Genomic DNA, 17,446 nt, shown 5'->3' with positions numbered 1-17,446 from the left:
TTTTAATATACTAGAGGTTACTTACTATATTAAAAAGTATAATAGAGAATATTTTTATATATAAGTTCGCTAATAAGCTTATATTATTAACTAAAATAAACTTTACTTTATATATCGCAAAACCTTTTTATAATAAGTTTAAAATCGGTTAAGTAAAATAAGGTACCGTTATAAAAGGTTTATAACTCTTAAACTAAATTATATTTAGTCTTTAAATACGTATAATAAGCTTTTATTATTTAGATTTAAGATCTATATTAGTATTAATACTTATTTATAATTTATTATATAGTTTTATATAAGGGTTTTTATTTATACGTCCTAGAATATACTTATATAATATCTTACTATTATTTAATAACGGGGATTTACGTTATTACGAGTTCGTTTAAACTAAAAAAAAAAACCGTTCTTATATTTAGTATTTATTACTACCTTTTATAATACCGTTTAATAATAAAAAGTCTAATTATATTCCGTAATTACTAAATCTTTAGTAAAAGTATCCATAATATTAAAATTAAGAGTTAGTAAAATCGTCTTTATTAAAGTAGATTAATATATTAATAAGTAAGTAATATATATCTTAGTATATATAAATATACTTATATTTATAAAAATACTTCTAATTACTTAAGTTCTAAGGGCTATTTTATATAAATATACTCTTTAACTAGATTATACTTCTATTTACGTATATATTACTAATTCGTTCTAATTTTATTAACTTTATATAAATTTAGAACTCTTATCGAATTCGTTGTTAAAAAGGTCGCCCTTACGTTATTTTTAGTTAACTATAATAACTATATTATTAACCTACGTTACGAACCGTATAAGACTTTATATAACTAATTAACTAAAACTAAATTTAATAACTATTAAACGCTATTTAAAATAATAATAATCTAAACATATATCTTCCTTAAGCTACTTTATAAATTTATACCTTAATTATTAAGGGCTCTCTAACTATATTAACTAAAAGTACGAAGTTTAGCGAGGCTAATTATTTTTATTTTAAAGCGTATTAATATCTTCGTATTTATTTAAAATAATATATATATAATAAGCTTTAACTAAAAGTTATTTTACTTAGTAAACTATAGGACGGTATTATATAAGTTAAATAGAAATTAGAAAACTCTAGAATTAATTTTAGAATATTAAATAGCGTCGTAATTACGAGTAATACTAAGGACGAAGAGGAATTATAAATATAATTATAATTTACTTTAAACTATTTATTAATAAGAATGCTCGTTTCTATCTTTATAATATACTAAGTTATTTATTATTATAAACTTTATCTTTTTATTAAATTATTATAATCTCGTTTTTCTTATCGTTTTTATCGTTTTTAACCTTTTTCTTAGCTTTTACTTTCTTTTTAATAATCTTCTTTTCTTATTTAACTAACAATTCCTCCTTAATTTTTATTATTAATTTAATATTAATACTTATTAAAAGCTATATTTTTAGAATATTTTTATACGTCGTTTTACCTAAAGTTTTAGTTATAATTAGCTTTATATAACCTTTTCCCTTTTTTATTAACTAAGGTTTAATAATTAGTAACTTAATTTTAATTTAAAAAATAATAAAAAGTTAGTAATTATCTTTTTTATATAAAATCGTAGCTTTAAAAAAGAATCTTTTTAAATTTATAGCTTCGTATGCTATTTTATAATACTTTAAAATATTATAAGAATTCTTTATATTAATTAGAAATACTATTTACTCTATTAAAAGAATTTATTAATTTATTATAAAATATAAAATAATAAATCGTATTATATCTTAATATAAAGTAAACGTTAAGAAGCGATTAAACTAAATTTTCTTAATAAACTTCTTAATAACTTAAATATTAATATAAATCTATTACGAAAGGGGACTTAAGGTAGGTCGGAACGCTATTATATTAACCTAATTAACTAAAGACTTAACGTAAAGAGGGAAAAAATAGAATAGTAAATAGAAGCTAATAAGCTAGCCCTTTAGGCCTAGCGGTCTAGCTCGTTACGTAATTATTAAGAGCTTAGCCTCGTAGCCTAAGGCTAAGCTATAAGGCCTATAGGGCCCTAATACTTACTATTATAATATTACCCCCCCCTCTATATTAAAGGGCGCTATTTAGAATATTAAAAATAAACCTCTAAATTACCCCTTATTTTAATAAATCTATAGCTATAATTACTACTATTATATTATTATCGTCCCTTAGTAGTAGCGAATTACTAACTATAATAGCTTTTATTTATATATTTACGTTTTATAGCGGGCCCTTAATAATTAAGTATTAATAATAGAATACTTAGAGCGTTACTAATATATACCTAAAGCTCTCTACGTTATACTAAATTAAATCTATATTATATCCCTTTTAATCTACTTAGTACTATAGTTTTCCTTTATATAAATATAATTTAATAACCTCTCAAACCTCGTACTCCGGTTCGCTATTATTATTAGTAATTAGTAATAATAAGTCTTAGTTCTACTTAGGTAGTAAGTTGTTAGTAGCTTTTTTTAGCTTATTTAAGTAAAAACCCGGGTATACCTAGCTATTTATTAATAGTTTTATAATTTATATACCCCCCTATTTAGTACTAATAATAGGCTATAGCCCGGCCTATAACTATTATAGTTTATTTATATTAGTAAACTTCTAATATAAAGTATTAATAAAGACCTAGTTCCCTAGCTTTAAGTCGTCCGGGTACTAATAATAGTTAATATACCTTTTATATTGTACTTAAATAACTTTTATATTACCCTTAGTAATCTCCTAGGCCTTATATATTCCCTAGGCTATACGCTGCGTATTAATATAGTTTAGCTTCTTTTTTATAAAGCCGAATTAGTAAGTTTACCTAAACTAATTAAAAAAGAGCTATAGCTAACGACTAAATTCTATTTTATATAATAATAACCCTATAATCTTACTAAGCTAGGTAGTATAAGTAAAGTTAACTACGAGTAGTATATTACTCTAATTATCTTAATATTAGTTAACTAGTAATCTTAATTACTATAAAATATACTATTTTAGTACCTCTATTTAGCTATTTATCTAGGAGTAGTTAGCTGTTAATAGCTATAACTTAACCCCGTAAATCTTATAAAGCTCTCCCTAAAAGTTAAAAATAAATTAAGGGCCTCGGTTTAATATAATAGTCTTTAATAAACTAAAAATAGGTAATACCCGTTCGTAAAATATCTAGCTTATATCCTTTATTATAATAATTTTATAATAAAAAATAAATATTACCCTCTTACTTAAGTAATTTATTACTATTTAAATATTATTAAATCCTTTTTAATTAGTAGGGATAGTTATAAAATTAGTAAAAATATATTATTATAGGTAGTTAGGTATTAGAAATAGCCTTAGCTCCCCTAGAGGCTTATTACGTAGCTTTTATAATTAGTAATAAGTATAATAGTTCTATACGTATTAATAAGTATTCGCTATTAGGCCCGGTTAATAATATTACTATTTAATTATTTTTATAACCTTATTACGCTTTAAATAAATAAAGAGCTTTTGTTTATAAACTTTATAGATAATTATAATATAAAAGTTCTCTTTTTTAAGTATTACGAGCTTCCTATTTATTATTAATAATCCGTTATTTTAAATAAATTAATACTCGCGCCCTTTAGTTATTAGTATTTATATTAGTATAAGGGACGCTATAATAAAGTCTTTATTAAGCTTTAAAATCTTTTTTATTAATAAGTACCCCTAGAGCTCGTTTTTTAATAAGAGCGAGCTAATTATAAACTATAATTAACTAATTACGGCGCTTAATAATACCTATAGCTCCGTTATAATATTAAAGAATAATAATCTTAGTAATAAAAAAACTTAAGTCTTATTAACCTCTTTTAATACTTACTAAGTACGGATATCCTCTATTTTTTATAAGAGGGTATTAATTAGTACGTTCTCTTTCCCTAAGTAGTAATAAATTTAAAAATTAAAGTCCGCTAGCGTACTAGCCTAGCGGGCTTATTATAAGTTAAGTAGGTACTTAGTTATAAAAAATAGTAATAGTTAATAATTTATAATAATATCGAACTTATACTTATAGTTTATAAGCTCCGCGCGCTATTCCTCTAAATATAGTACTATTACTAATATTTCTTTATTATAAATAATATAATTAAGCTCTATACCGCTTATTATTTTTAAATAAAAGGCCACTAAGTATTATAACTTATTATCCTCTTATTGTTATAATAGCGCTTTAGCGTATATTAAGTTAAAAAGATTAGTTTTTAGCCGCGTTAGTAGTTTTAATTTAAAATAATAAAAAATAAATATTAACATTAACGCTAGTTTTATAGCTTTAAAAGCCGTCTTATAGTTAGTATTAAAATTAAAAAAAACTCCCTTATTTATTAGCCTCGTAAGGGGCCTAGCTAAGTAGCCGTAGTCCTTTATAAATCTTTTATAAAAGTTATAAAACCCGAGGAAAGACTAGATACCCTTAAGTAATATAAATAGCTTTTAGTTTTTAACTATAAAAACTTTTTTTTTATTAAGCTATATACTTTTTATAAAAACTACGAAGCCTAAGTACTTTATAAAAATAATATTAAATTCGTACTTCTTAATATCTACTTATAAACCTATTTTTTATAAATAGTTTAGTATTTAAATAACGTACTCTTAGTACTAAAGGGGGTCGTTTAAAAAAATTAGGATATTATTTATATACGCTATATAAAAGTTATTTAAGTACTTTATTAATATTTCGTTTATATATTATTAATACGTAATAAGCTTATTATAAAGCCCAAAGGGTACTACTTTATATTTATATACCCCGTAATAGGTTCTAAACGTCGTTAATTCCTTAGAAACTAAGTCGAAGTAAATACGGTAAAAGGCCTACTTAATATTTAGTTTAATAAATACTTTTACCCTACTTAGCTACGCGAGGGTCTCGTTAATAAGTAATAATAAGTAATAGTCTTTTTTTATAACCTTATTAAGCTTATAAAAGTTAATATAAAAGTATAAACTACTATTATACTTTTTTATAAATAATATTAGCGACGCAAAAAGAGTATTACTTAGGTTAATAAATCCCTTTTATAAGTATTTTAATAAATAAGCTCTTATAGCCTCTAGCTCCGGTACTAACTATTTATATAAAAAGTAATAAGTTAGCTTCTCTTTATTATTATTTAAGAGCTCGATTTTATAATTATACGGCCTATAAAGTACTAATATATCGCTAGCTACCTTATTAAAAACGTTAGTTTAAAGTTATAAATATTTTAATAAGTTCGTTATTATAAGGTCGTAAGTAACCTAGTCGTTATTATATAAGGGGTTTACTTCCTCCTTCTTATTTTTTATAATATAATTAAGCTTATAAAGTAATATAAAACCTATTTTAACGTCATTCCGCCTTAAGTTCTTTTTAAAATTAGGAGCGCTAATAAAAGTAATATTTATTTATATTATTACTAAGTATAGTTTTTATTATTTAGCCCTCTTTATAGGGGTAATACTAATATTATTAAGGGCGCGTTTTATTTTCCTCGCATTCTTAGCCTTATTTAACTATTATATCTAGTAGGCCGTCGTTTTTAATAAGTATAATAATATCCTAATTAATATACCCTTCGCCCGCTATTACTAAAGTTTTTAGTTATAATAGGTTATATTTATCTTAAATAGGTCTTATTAATAATCGGCGTTAATTTAATATTATACGTTAATAACTTCCGGGGTATATAGGTCCTTAATATCCTTAATAATAATAAAGGGCGTCTCTTATAGTAATAAGTCCTTAGGCTATATTAACTATTAGTAGCGAATATTAGGGTTTACCCCGTAGTATTTAAACTACTTCTGCCCTAGGATTAGGTCGTAGCGGCCCGTATTAAGCTAAAAGAGGGGTACTTTTAAAAAGACCTATTAATTAATATATAAGTTAGCGGTCTATACTACGTTAGTATTATCTAATCGCTCTTTATTAAACCTAATAATAAAAATTAAATATAATAATTTATAAAATAGGGCCGCACAGAACTGCTATAATAAAGGGGTTACGTAGTTATTTATAAATCCGTACTTATTAGCTCTTATATTAAATACGGCTTTTAAATAAATTTTATATATATTAAATACTAATATAAGCTCTATTTTAAGGGACTAGCCCCTTATAAGATCTTATAAGTTTATTAAATTAATTACTAATTTTCTATTTTTTTTTATATATATCCCCTAGCTAAGAGTTTATTTTTATTAGGGGTTCTAGTTTTCTAAACCCGACTTTATTTTAATAAGGCCCGTAGTAATATTAATAGTAGTTATAATAATTTTTAGTTTCTTAGGGTAGTCTTTAGAAATATATTTAATATTATTATAAATAAAATAAGTACTACTATCCTTAAGTTTTTAATATAGGGCTTTAGGGATCGTTTTATAAATAGAGGTATAACCTCGGTCCTATTTAATACCCCTAGTACTTCTATTATTTCCGCTACTTCTATTACTTTTATTATTTTTACTTAAAGTTTAATAAGTTTAATTAAAAGCCTTAACCGGGTAGTCTTTTATAAAAGGGGGCTATATTATATTAGCTAACTAAGTAACGTACTTAGTATATTTCTAAAAAGTAGCTATATTATCTAAGTACTTCGACATAGCCTAGTTACGAAAATATATAAGTAGCTTATTATAAAAACGGCACTTTTATTAAGACTTTAAAAACTTATTAATATACGTAAGCTTAGTAAATATAAAGCGCTTTTAATGAACATTTTTAAGTATAATTATAAGTACGTCTAGCTTATAGCTAGCGTTATTTATAGTAATTAGGCTAATATAAACTAACTTAAGCTTATAAAATAGCTACTTAGCTATAGTAATCTCGTTAAAAATTAGTATTAAATATATAAATTCTATAGCGCTACTTCTAATTTTATTAATAATATACTCTAAGTAGTACCTATTCGTATTATAATTAGTATTTTCTAAGCGCTTCGTAATACGCTAAAGCTAGTAATTAAACTTAAAGCTAATATTATTACTTATAAAAATAAGTATATTAAGTATTTTCTAAGAGCTATAGGTAATAAAATAGAACGAGGCTAAAGTAATCTCGTAGCTACCTTACGTCTCTAAGTATATTAGCTATTACTCTAATATACTAAGAATAATAATATTTTAAATAAAACTAGCCTAAGAGCCGTTCTCTAATTACTTTAGCCTTTGAGTTATAGCTACGTTACTAATATAAGCTCGGATAAGGGCTTTTTTTTATAATACGGAGCTCTATAGTAGTAATATATATAAAATCGAAGTTCTTATAAATTATCGTATATAAGTACTTAGTACTATTACTTAGCTAGTTAATAATAAAAGCTAAGACTTACTTTAATTAGTACTAAGTAATATATATTTTTAGCTACTATTCGATCTACTTAAATAAGGTCTTCTTATTATTTTTAAAATATAGCTCTTAAATAAAGTCGAGGTCGATATATTACTTAATATTCTTTTTAAAAAGGATATCGTTATAAATATAAATAAGTAAAGTAAGCTAGTTAGCTACGTTACTAAAGTACGCTAAGTAATTAGCCTAGGTAATAGAGGGTAAAAAGCGCTTTATTAACTAATTAAATAACGTAACTTTAAAGTTAATAACTAAGAGCTTAGCGCCTTTATTAAGGCCTACGACGCTTTATTAGGACTTATAAAAATAATAATTTTATTAAAAACCGTTAGTATAAAGGGAGACCTAGCCTCCCTAACTATATTCTCTAACTATTATATTTAATAAAGGGGGTATATATTTAAAGAGTATTAATTACGCTATTTATATATAATTAATTTAGTTAGCTATTACTTAGCTCTCTTATATACTTTTTTAATAAAAGTAGTTAATAATTAATTAATTAAAATATTATCGTTCTATTTTTAAAAAATAGTTAATTAAGTAACGTTAAGTAGTATTACGAAAAGGAACTTAAAATAGGTCGGAACGCCATTATATTAACTTAATTAACTAAAGACTTAATATAAAGAGGGAAAAAATAGAATAATAAGTAGAAGCTAGTAAGCTAGCCCTTTAGGCCTAGCGGTCTAGCTCGTTATGTAATTACTAAGAGCTTAGCCTCGTAGCCTAAAGCTAAGCTATAGGGCCCATAGGGCCCTAATGCCTACTGCTGTAATAAATCGTTATTTAGAAACCGTTAAGTTCGTTTTTAAAAAAGAATATATTATATAATATAATAAAGATATTAATTATTAATAATTACTTTAGCTCCTTTTTTATTTATTAAGTATTTTATTCCCGCTCTTTTAAACCCATAAAAAGAGATTTTATTAATATCGAGGCTTATATATTTATACGTTCTTATTATATAAAAAATATAGAGCTTATATAAATATTATTATTAATTAGTTATTTTAAAATAGCTTTATAAAGAAATATCGTAAAGTTAATTAGTTTAGTAACGTCTTATATAAAAACTAAAAATTATTATAAATTTATATTATAATATTTATAAGCGAGCTATTAGTTTAATAATTTAAATAAAAAGTAATTTTTATTTATAAGAGAGTAAAAAGTAGTAGTTATTTTTATAATAAAGTTATAAAAAAAAGAAATTTTTTTATATTAAGGTACGATATTACGTAATTTTATATATTACTATACGGTTTAATATATTACGAAATTAAAATATTTCTTAAGCTATAAATCTTTATAACCCCTATTTATAAGTTATTATACTAGTCTAGACCCTATCCTAAGTAGTAGGGTAACTATAAAATACGATTTCTATTTTAATATATAAAAAAAGTAGTTTAGCGGAGTGCCTCTTGCAGTCTGCCGTAGATACCTTGACCCTGGCTTCTCGTCACTGCATCCACGCGTACCCTCTTATCCGAGCACCCTGCGCCTAGCTCTGTGGCTCCACCTCCAGGAGGACCCCACCATGGAAGTCAATTAGCACCCCGCGATTCTCTCTCCCCCAAGAATCCCGCGTCCCAGTTTCGACCTCGAACTCGCGTCACCAACACCGCGCCGCCGAATGTGATCTCGCCATGTTATAGCACCCGTTCCAGCCCACACACTTATAGAAGTCACATATAATGGACATTGACGATATCCTACGCGAGGTCGACCCAGTCTCGTACTCTATTCCCTCCGAGACACGCGACTTACAGGCCCTGACGCGCGCTTGGGTGGCAGAGCGAACCGCCCCAGAACTTCTAGAGTGTGTGACCCCCTGCCTCTCGGCGTTTTCCGAATAATTGAGTCTCAATTTTTTGTCGTGCTGACATGCGGTGCGTCAGATGGCCTACCGGCGGTCTCTTTGAGCGCGTCAACGATCGCATCAAGCACCAGATCGAAAAGGTCGAAGACATGACGGGTGACATGGACCCCAAGACCAACTTCGCTCTCATCGTCATTCAGACGGAGCTTGAGCGCTTCAAGTTCCTCGTCAGAAGCTTCCTTCGTGCTCGTATCGCAAAGGTACCCAAATCTTCGCTGCTCTCCAACCGAATTCGGCGCATGTTCATTGGCACCGAACGTGGCTAACTGTCTGCTCTGATCCTGTAGATCGATAAACATGCTCTCCACTACCTCTCGTCTCCGGCCCTCCGCGCTCGTCTTTCCGAAACAGAACTGGCATACGCGACTCGTCACCAGGCACTCCTGCATAATCACTATCTTTCGTCCTTCCTTTCCTCCTTCCCGCCAAACCTGCAGAACCTCAACGATACCGCTGGCAACATTAGCATGATCGACGGGCCAGATCTCGATACCGCAGTCTTTATTCGTATGCTACGAGATACAGAAGTGGAAGGAAAGGGAACGGACGCGGACGGCTCCGTGCTAGCGGAGAGCGGTGACATCTTGATTTTGAGATGGTCTAGCGCAAAACCCGTTGTCGATGACGGGAACGCTGAGCTTGTCTGATGGTTTCCGTCAACTTGCAAAAGAGAAACACACAGCCTCAGTACCGGCTAGTGGCCTATATACGATGGACGGAAGAAAGTCAGGCGATGGTATGAGGCGACCATGTCTGTGTTCAAGCGCGCACGAATTTGGCCCTGGTGCTAGCAACGGAAAGGCTTGGTCTAGGACAGATACAGACATCACGCTGCGTCCCACGGCATATGCCTATCTTGCCGCGACGACTATGCAAGTTACTCGTCCGGTCTGGACTTGGGCTGGGGCTGCTCAAGGAGAACGCAGGCTCACGTCTTGTTTACCGCGAAAAACGCCGTGTAGGAGATGAAGGGCTGCATATCTCCTTGCGTGCTTGCGTCAAGTCTGCACAATTAGCAGCGGGGCTTAATCCGGTTAGCCAGACGATAATTTGGAGGTTGTATTCCGTGGTAGACAGAGTCCCACATCGATGCGGCCATCATATAGGAACGGAAAATGGGAGAATCGAGGACGCTGACTGGACACAATTGCTGTGATCAAAGGTTAGCAAGGATGCTCGAACTACCTCATGGTCTACTCCCAAAGTCGATTTCGTAACTAGCTGATACAACTATACTATGTTACACAAATGACATCTTGAGAGTAAAAAGGGAAGTGAAGGACACCAAATCTCCCGATCACTCTTCGGCGCATGCAGCCTGCAAAATACCTCTAAATAGCAGGCAAAAGGAGGTCATAACCACAACTTCCAAGCCGAAGCTGTTACAGAGTATTCTAGGTACCTTAAACTTCTTACATGGAATTTCTCGAAGTCAGCCGCGGCTAGTCTGCACGTGGCGAGTGCCTGAAGCAGACTCAACCCCCACCATAATCACATCACTGGCCCCACTGAAAGCCGATCGGCAGAAGTGACCTCAGCGGCAGATGTCACTGCTACTGACGGGCAAGACCCGACCACCGGTTCCCTAAACTCGGAAATATCGCCGCTAAAGCGCAGGCCCAACGGCCACACACACTTCACTCCTTTAGCCTCATCCAGAGAATTTTTTCCGCATATGACTCAACTTTGACCATCCCGTTCCTCTCATCCACTTGATCTGCATGAAGACCCTTTGTTGATACCCAATTAATCTCATACGACGACGATCTAGATTCTTCTTGTGATATCGGAGAAAGCCATCTTAGCAGACCCTCTTCCGTCAACTTTATTTTCTTCCCACCCCTGAATTTTATGCAAACTCAACGCACGTATCTTTTTGCACCGTCCCTCATACGCCGTATAAGTCGTCAGATTACGACTTTTAGCCACAACTACCGGCGATTGACTTCATCACAACACAACGACAAAATCACAATGGAGACCCAAGTAGTAAAAGTCGAGGCCCAAGGCCTAGGGGATTTCAGAGATGCGGAGGGACCTGAGAGGTTAAGCAGCTGGGAAATCGCCAACTCAGCCTCTGGCGCATCATTAGCCGCCCTACGAGATGCCGCAGAATATCTGCGCAGCAAGGACACGCCCGTGGCATTTCCAACCGAAACCGTCTACGGCCTCGGGGCCGACGCCACGAGAAGCGGCGCCGTCAAGGGCATCTACTCAGCCAAGGGTCGGCCATCAGACAACCCTCTGATATCGCACGTCTGCGATCTGGACATGTTGCGGAGCCTGCTGCGGTCCGAGAAGCAGACAAACGGTGACGCAGCAAAGGACCCGATCCCGGAAATCTACAAGCCGCTCATTGAAAAGTTCTGGCCCGGACCCCTGACGATCTTGCTGAGGAATCCGGAACCGAGCAAGCTCGCGCCCGAAGTCACGGCGGGGTTGGCCAGCTTTGGCGTCCGGATGCCGTCCTCGCCGCTGGCGCTGACGCTCATCAAGCTCGCCGGCGTGCCCCTGGCCGCGCCCTCGGCCAATGCGTCCACGAAACCGTCGCCCACGACGGCGCAGCACGTCTTGCACGACCTGGAAGAGCGCATCGAGCTCATCCTGGACGGCGGGGCGTGCCAGGTCGGCGTGGAGAGCACCGTCGTTGACGGCCTGTGCGACCCGCCCGTCGTGCTGAGGCCCGGCGGCGTGGGCATGGAGGAGCTGCGGGCTTGTCCCGGCTGGGAGGGCGTCGTCAAGGCGTATAAGGACGAGAGCGAGATGGGCAAGGCGACGCCGCGGGCGCCGGGGATGAAGTATAAGCATTACAGCCCCAAGGCAAAGGTCGTGTTGTACGAGTGGGCTTGCGAGGCTGGTGCTGAGGGTATCATTGCCGAGGACCTGCAGAAGGCGCTGATCCAGCAGAATGGCGACGTGACGACGACGAATGGCGCCGGGCTGGGTCCGCTCAAGATTGGTATCATTCGCACGAGGCGGTGGAAGATTGCGGGTGGTCTGCACCATGGCGCGTTGCAAGTCTCCAAGGTTCATGTTGACGGGGCTACGGCGGCGAATGCGAGGGACGAAGCGGCGTACGAGGTGCAGGAGGGCGAGCTTCAGGACGCAGAGGACAAGCCCATGGCGACGATCCTCGACATAGATCTGGGCGACGACATTAAGGGGATTGCTCAGGGGCTGTTCTCGGCTCTGAGGGATCTGGATAGAAGAGGTGCCAGCGTCATCTTCGTGGACGGCATCGACGACAGGAATGACATTGCAGAGGCGGTAATGAACAGGCTCCGCAAGGCGGCCTCCGAAATCCGAGCATAGATGGGTTTCTTGGACAAAAAATAGAATCAAGCATAAATTCGAGGCATTCGTCATGACGTCCCCCTTTCGAGGGACTATACTTTTAATGATGCGTTCCCTTTAGAAGCCACCATAAAACTCCCATTTGCACAACCATCCCTGGTTTATATCTCCATCCTCTCTCTCCCTTACACCATGAACGACCCCTTACAAACCTTGCCGCAGCCAGTCCGCCAGTTTCGACTTACCCAGCTGGGCCAGGTTGTTGACACCTTGTTCACTGAGGTCAATGCGGCGGAGGTCAACGTCTTGCGCCGGCGCCTTGCTGACTCTTTGGACGATAATGGTGGGGTCGGTCTCGAGGATGATGCCGTCGTCAACGATCTCGTCGATAGCGAGGGAGACGAGGTCGTAGTTCTCGACGATTGTGCGCTTGTCGACAGATTGCCTAATAGAGCTGTTAGAACCACCAGCTACCTGCAGCTCCCAGGAAACACAAAGGGGGATGGCTTACTTGAAGAGGAGGTGCAGGGAATCTCTCAGGGCCAGAATAACGTTGTAAAGAAGAACCTCGTTCTCGTCAACGCCTCCGACAACGTACATCATAACGTCCGACTCCATCTTGTACAGAACGATCCGGTTGTCGTAGAGGATGATATCGCCGGTCTGCTTGGCCGTCTTCTCCAGGAGACCCTTCTCAAAGGCTTTTTGCGACTTGACATCAGGGTATGGGTTCGTCTGGCCTATCGTGGATCGGTCACGTCAGCCATGGAGCTCCAGAGCTCTGCGTCGGAGGGGGGAAAGCCAGCGCATACCGTCCTTCTGTGTGCCTTGGTGGGGTGCGCTGTAGTACTTGGAGAATAACCGCGATCCGTCCTCAATGCTGAGGATCAGGATCGCGTTGACGGAGAAAAGGGACATTCCAGGAGCCATCTTGACGGTTATTTAGGGTGTTGTTGCGCCGGATTGCGCTTGTTGGTGGGTTGCTGGGTAATGTCACTTTAGTCAACGGTGCCTGGTAGGGAGCTCTGGCGGGATGCAATTGACCACCTCAGCATCCCAGAATCGGTGCAAGTCGGTGGGTGGTTTCGCCGATGGCCGGATAGCAGGGATGTGGGAATCCACCAAGCCTTGAGCCCCCATCAGAAAGGTGGCCCCAGCGACATGGGCGGTAGATGGAACGCACAGGCCAGTGCTTCCACAGCGCGTAAAGTGGAAAACGCGAAACTCCTTTTCGGGACGCGTTCAGACTGGGTGAGCGCGTAAAGTGCTTTTTCGAGATTGCAATGCAGCCCACCTTTTAGTTGCTCCTGAACGACGCCTCTCCACACCTCCCCTCTCCCCAGCAACGCACATATTCTTTCAGTCGCATCCCGCATCCCACTTTCCCCCCGTTCGACCAACAACCGCAAGACTACGAACGTCAAAAACAACAAAATGTCTTCCCCTTCGAAAAGGTCGACGAGAAGCTCGACGGCCGGTGGAACTCCCCGCCGTTCTACGAGAAACAACCCGGACGCTGATCGCAGCACTCCCGCGCCGGCAGACGAAGAGGCGCAACAACGCCCTGCAGAGACCCCTCGTACAACCCGCCGGTCCCAGCTTGCATCCAGCCCTCTGTTCTATGAATCCTCTCCGGCACAGTCTGCCAATGGTCGTCGCAATGCACCTGCCAATGGCGATGTTTCGTCTCCTTTGCGCAACATGAGCAACAGCCAGAGCACCGCCGCTGGGCCTGCTCCCAGCTCACCGCTGCGTCAAGACATTGACACCCAATCCACCGGTGATGGAGATAGGACACCGCGTGCGAGCGGTATGATGAGAGGTCAGCACTTCATTGGTGTATGTGCGTGCAAAGTATTGACTTGTATGCCCAGAATCGTCACCAATCCGATACGAAGCCAGCTCCAGCCCGGGACCGATGCGGGCACCTCAGTCAGACTTGCGCAGCGAAAGCAGTGGCCTTTTTGTCTCTGATAGAGCATCTCGCTCCCGCAGAGGTGACATCAACTCAGAAGGCATCAGAACACCCCGCCGCCGCATTGTCTTGGATCCTCAAGGCAGAGTAACCACAGACGCCCCGGGCTCCGATGCACTTTCATTCAGCAACCCAGACCCAAACACGTCAGAGGCAGATCGTCTTGGTGGGCAAGGAGAGAGTGCCATTTGGGGTACCACGGTTTCAGTCGACGACACCTTCGCAGCCTTCAAAGATTTCCTCAGGCACTTCACACGGAAATACCAGCTGTACAGGGAGGGCTGGACCGAACCAGAGGTTCAGAATGCCCCTGACGCTGAGTCCAAGCCCTACTGGGAGGCTTTGGAAAACATGCTTCTTCTCGGTACCGCCAGGCTCCATCTCAACGTCGCCGATCTGAACACCTACCCCCCGACACGCAAGCTCTGGTACCACCTCCAAGCCTACCCGCAAGAAATCGTCCCCATCATGGATCAGTCAGTGAGCGACATGATGGTAGAGCTGGCAAGAGCTGAAGACCAAAGACAACGTGCCTCTCAGAGCAGTGCTGGCGATGCGGCTAGGCGGAGCAACACTGCACCCAGCTCCGAGATTGCCTTCCCGAGCTCAGACCATGCTGGCTCTGATGCCCCGACACCGCGACCTACTATGGACCTCCCTTCCAAGGAAGACGAGGTTTCTGGCTTGCTTTACATGGTCCGACCTTTCGGACTGGACAAGACGACCAATCTCCGAGACCTGAACCCCTCAGATATGGACAGACTCATCACCATCAAGGGTCTTGTCATCCGCACCACGCCAGTCATCCCAGACATGAAGGATGCGTTCTTCCGTTGCAGTGTTTGCAATCACTCGGTCAACGTTGGTCTCGATAGAGGCAAAATCCGCGAGCCTACTGAGTGCCCGCGTACTCGCTGCGCATCCAAGAACTCCATGCAGATTATCCACAACCGTTGTGTCTTCGACGACAAGCAGGTGATCAAGCTTCAGGAGACCCCCGATGCGGTTCCTGCCGGACAGACGCCCCACTCAGTCTCGGTTTGTGTGTACAACGAGTTGGTGGACTTCTGCAAAGCTGGTGACCGTGTTGAGCTTACGGGTATTTTCCGCGTCAACCCTGTGCGTGTGAATCCTCGCCAAAGAACCATCAAGAGTATCTACAAAACATATGTCGATGTGTTGCATGTTCAAAAGGTGGACAAGAAGAGGATGGGAGTCGACACTTCGACCCTCGGCCTTGAAGGTGAAGAAGAAGAGTCTGGCAACGACCCCAACATGGAAGAAACCAAGAAGATCAGCCCAGAGGAGGAAGAGAAGATTAAGGAGACCGCTGCCAGGCCAGACATCTACGATCTTCTTTCTCGCTCACTCGCCCCATCTATCTACGAGATGGACGACGTGAAGAAGGGAATTTTGCTGCAACTATTCGGTGGCACCAACAAGACTTTCACCAAGGGTGGCAGCCCCAGATACAGAGGCGATATCAACGTCTTGCTCTGCGGTGACCCTTCGACGTCCAAGTCCCAGATTCTCTCCTACGTGCACAAGATTGCTCCTCGCGGTGTGTACACCAGCGGAAAGGGCTCCTCGGCTGTTGGTCTCACTGCGTACGTCACTAGAGATCCCGAGACTCGCCAGCTTGTTCTTGAGTCTGGTGCCCTGGTCTTATCTGACGGCGGTGTTTGCTGCATCGACGAGTTTGACAAGATGTCGGAATCAACTCGTTCTGTTCTCCACGAAGTGATGGAACAACAGACGGTATCCGTTGCCAAGGCCGGCATCATCACCACCTTGAACGCCCGAACGAGTATTCTGGCTTCTGCCAACCCGATTGGCAGTCGTTACAACCCTGACCTGCCCGTACCTCAGAACATCGACCTGCCTCCCACTCTGCTCTCTCGTTTCGATTTGGTCTACCTCATTCTCGATCGCGCAGATGAGAAGAGCGATGCTCGTCTTGCTCGCCATCTGCTTTCCTTGTACCTGGAAGATAACCCGGAGTCTGCCCAGCAGAAGGATGATATTCTCGTAAGTGCCCGTTAGCTCCCATCGTTTTAACAGTTTCTGACCTGTATTCAGCCTGTTGAGTTCCTCACCACCTACATCTCCTACGCTCGCTCGCAAATACAGCCTACCATCGCCCAAGATGCCGCTCAAGAGTTGGTCAACCAATACCTTGAGATGCGCAAGCTCGGCCAGGATGTCCGCGCTGCGGAGAAGCGTATCACTGCTACTACTCGTCAACTTGAGTCCATGATTCGTCTGTCTGAGGCTCACGCCAAGATGCGTCTTTCTACAACAGTTGTTCGCGAGGACGTCATGGAAGCCGCCCGCCTCATTCGCTCTGCCTTGAAGACTGCTGCCACCGACTCCCAGGGTCGCATCGACATGAGTCTCCTGACGGAGGGCACGAGCGCTGCCGATCGCCGCAAGAAGGAGGAGATCAAGAACGCCGTGCTCCACCTACTCGACGAGCTGACCAGCAATGGACAGACCGTCAAGTGGGCCGAGGTTGCACGGAGGCTCAGCGAGTCGGCTAGCATGCCGATTGAGCAGAGCGACTTCAACGAGACGATGCGGACGTTGGAGATGGAGGGTCTTATTATGGTTAGCGGCGAAGGCGCTAGGAGAACTGTCAGGAGAGTGACTGCGATGGTGTAAGAGAGCATTTTTGGGAGGAATAGAAAAATGGTGTGACGCCCTTGTAGATGAGATTATGTGGAATGTGTGGGCTTCTGATACGTTGGGCCCGGTGAGGAAGGGAAAGTTTGGCGTTGGTTTTTAGTGTTCTCATCCATTTGACAAGCTGCAGGACTACTTGCAGAGAAATATATAATGAAGCCAAAGCACGTTGTAGCAGATCTT

The 17,446-nt window shown here is 39.1% G+C and overlaps 3 protein-coding genes across 3 annotated transcripts; 2 read left to right on the top strand and 1 right to left on the bottom strand.

Moving 5' to 3' along the window:
* Nucleotides 1-1,256: 1,256 nt before the first annotated feature.
* Nucleotides 1,257-12,624, top strand: CLUP02_05749 (yrdC protein; the record flags this gene model as incomplete). The annotated part of the gene is made up of 11 exons (XM_049284755.1): nt 1,257-1,262; nt 8,861-8,907; nt 8,978-9,068; nt 9,116-9,252; nt 9,332-9,512; nt 9,600-9,888; nt 9,951-9,999; nt 10,077-10,270; nt 10,332-10,464; nt 10,783-10,892; nt 11,084-12,624. The coding sequence occupies 11 exons, from the start codon at nt 1,257-1,259 to the stop codon at nt 12,622-12,624; spliced, it is 2,778 nt and encodes a 925-aa protein (XP_049141898.1).
* Nucleotides 12,625-12,810: 186 nt separating this feature from the next.
* Nucleotides 12,811-13,536, bottom strand: CLUP02_05748 (clathrin adaptor complex small chain; the record flags this gene model as incomplete). The annotated part of the gene is made up of 3 exons (XM_049284754.1): nt 12,811-13,051; nt 13,118-13,346; nt 13,419-13,536. The coding sequence occupies 3 exons, from the start codon at nt 13,534-13,536 to the stop codon at nt 12,811-12,813; spliced, it is 588 nt and encodes a 195-aa protein (XP_049141897.1).
* Nucleotides 13,537-14,040: 504 nt separating this feature from the next.
* Nucleotides 14,041-17,242, top strand: CLUP02_05747 (MCM2/3/5 family protein; the record flags this gene model as incomplete). The annotated part of the gene is made up of 3 exons (XM_049284753.1): nt 14,041-14,428; nt 14,481-16,609; nt 16,661-17,242. The coding sequence occupies 3 exons, from the start codon at nt 14,041-14,043 to the stop codon at nt 17,240-17,242; spliced, it is 3,099 nt and encodes a 1,032-aa protein (XP_049141896.1).
* Nucleotides 17,243-17,446: the final 204 nt, after the last annotated feature.

Source organism: Colletotrichum lupini, chromosome 3 (genome assembly GCF_023278565.1).
Source record: "Colletotrichum lupini chromosome 3, complete sequence".
Classification (NCBI taxonomy): Eukaryota; Fungi; Ascomycota; class Sordariomycetes; order Glomerellales; family Glomerellaceae; genus Colletotrichum; species Colletotrichum lupini.
Note: the sequence above shows the minus strand (reverse complement) of the source record. Positions and strands in the feature narration are given on the sequence as shown.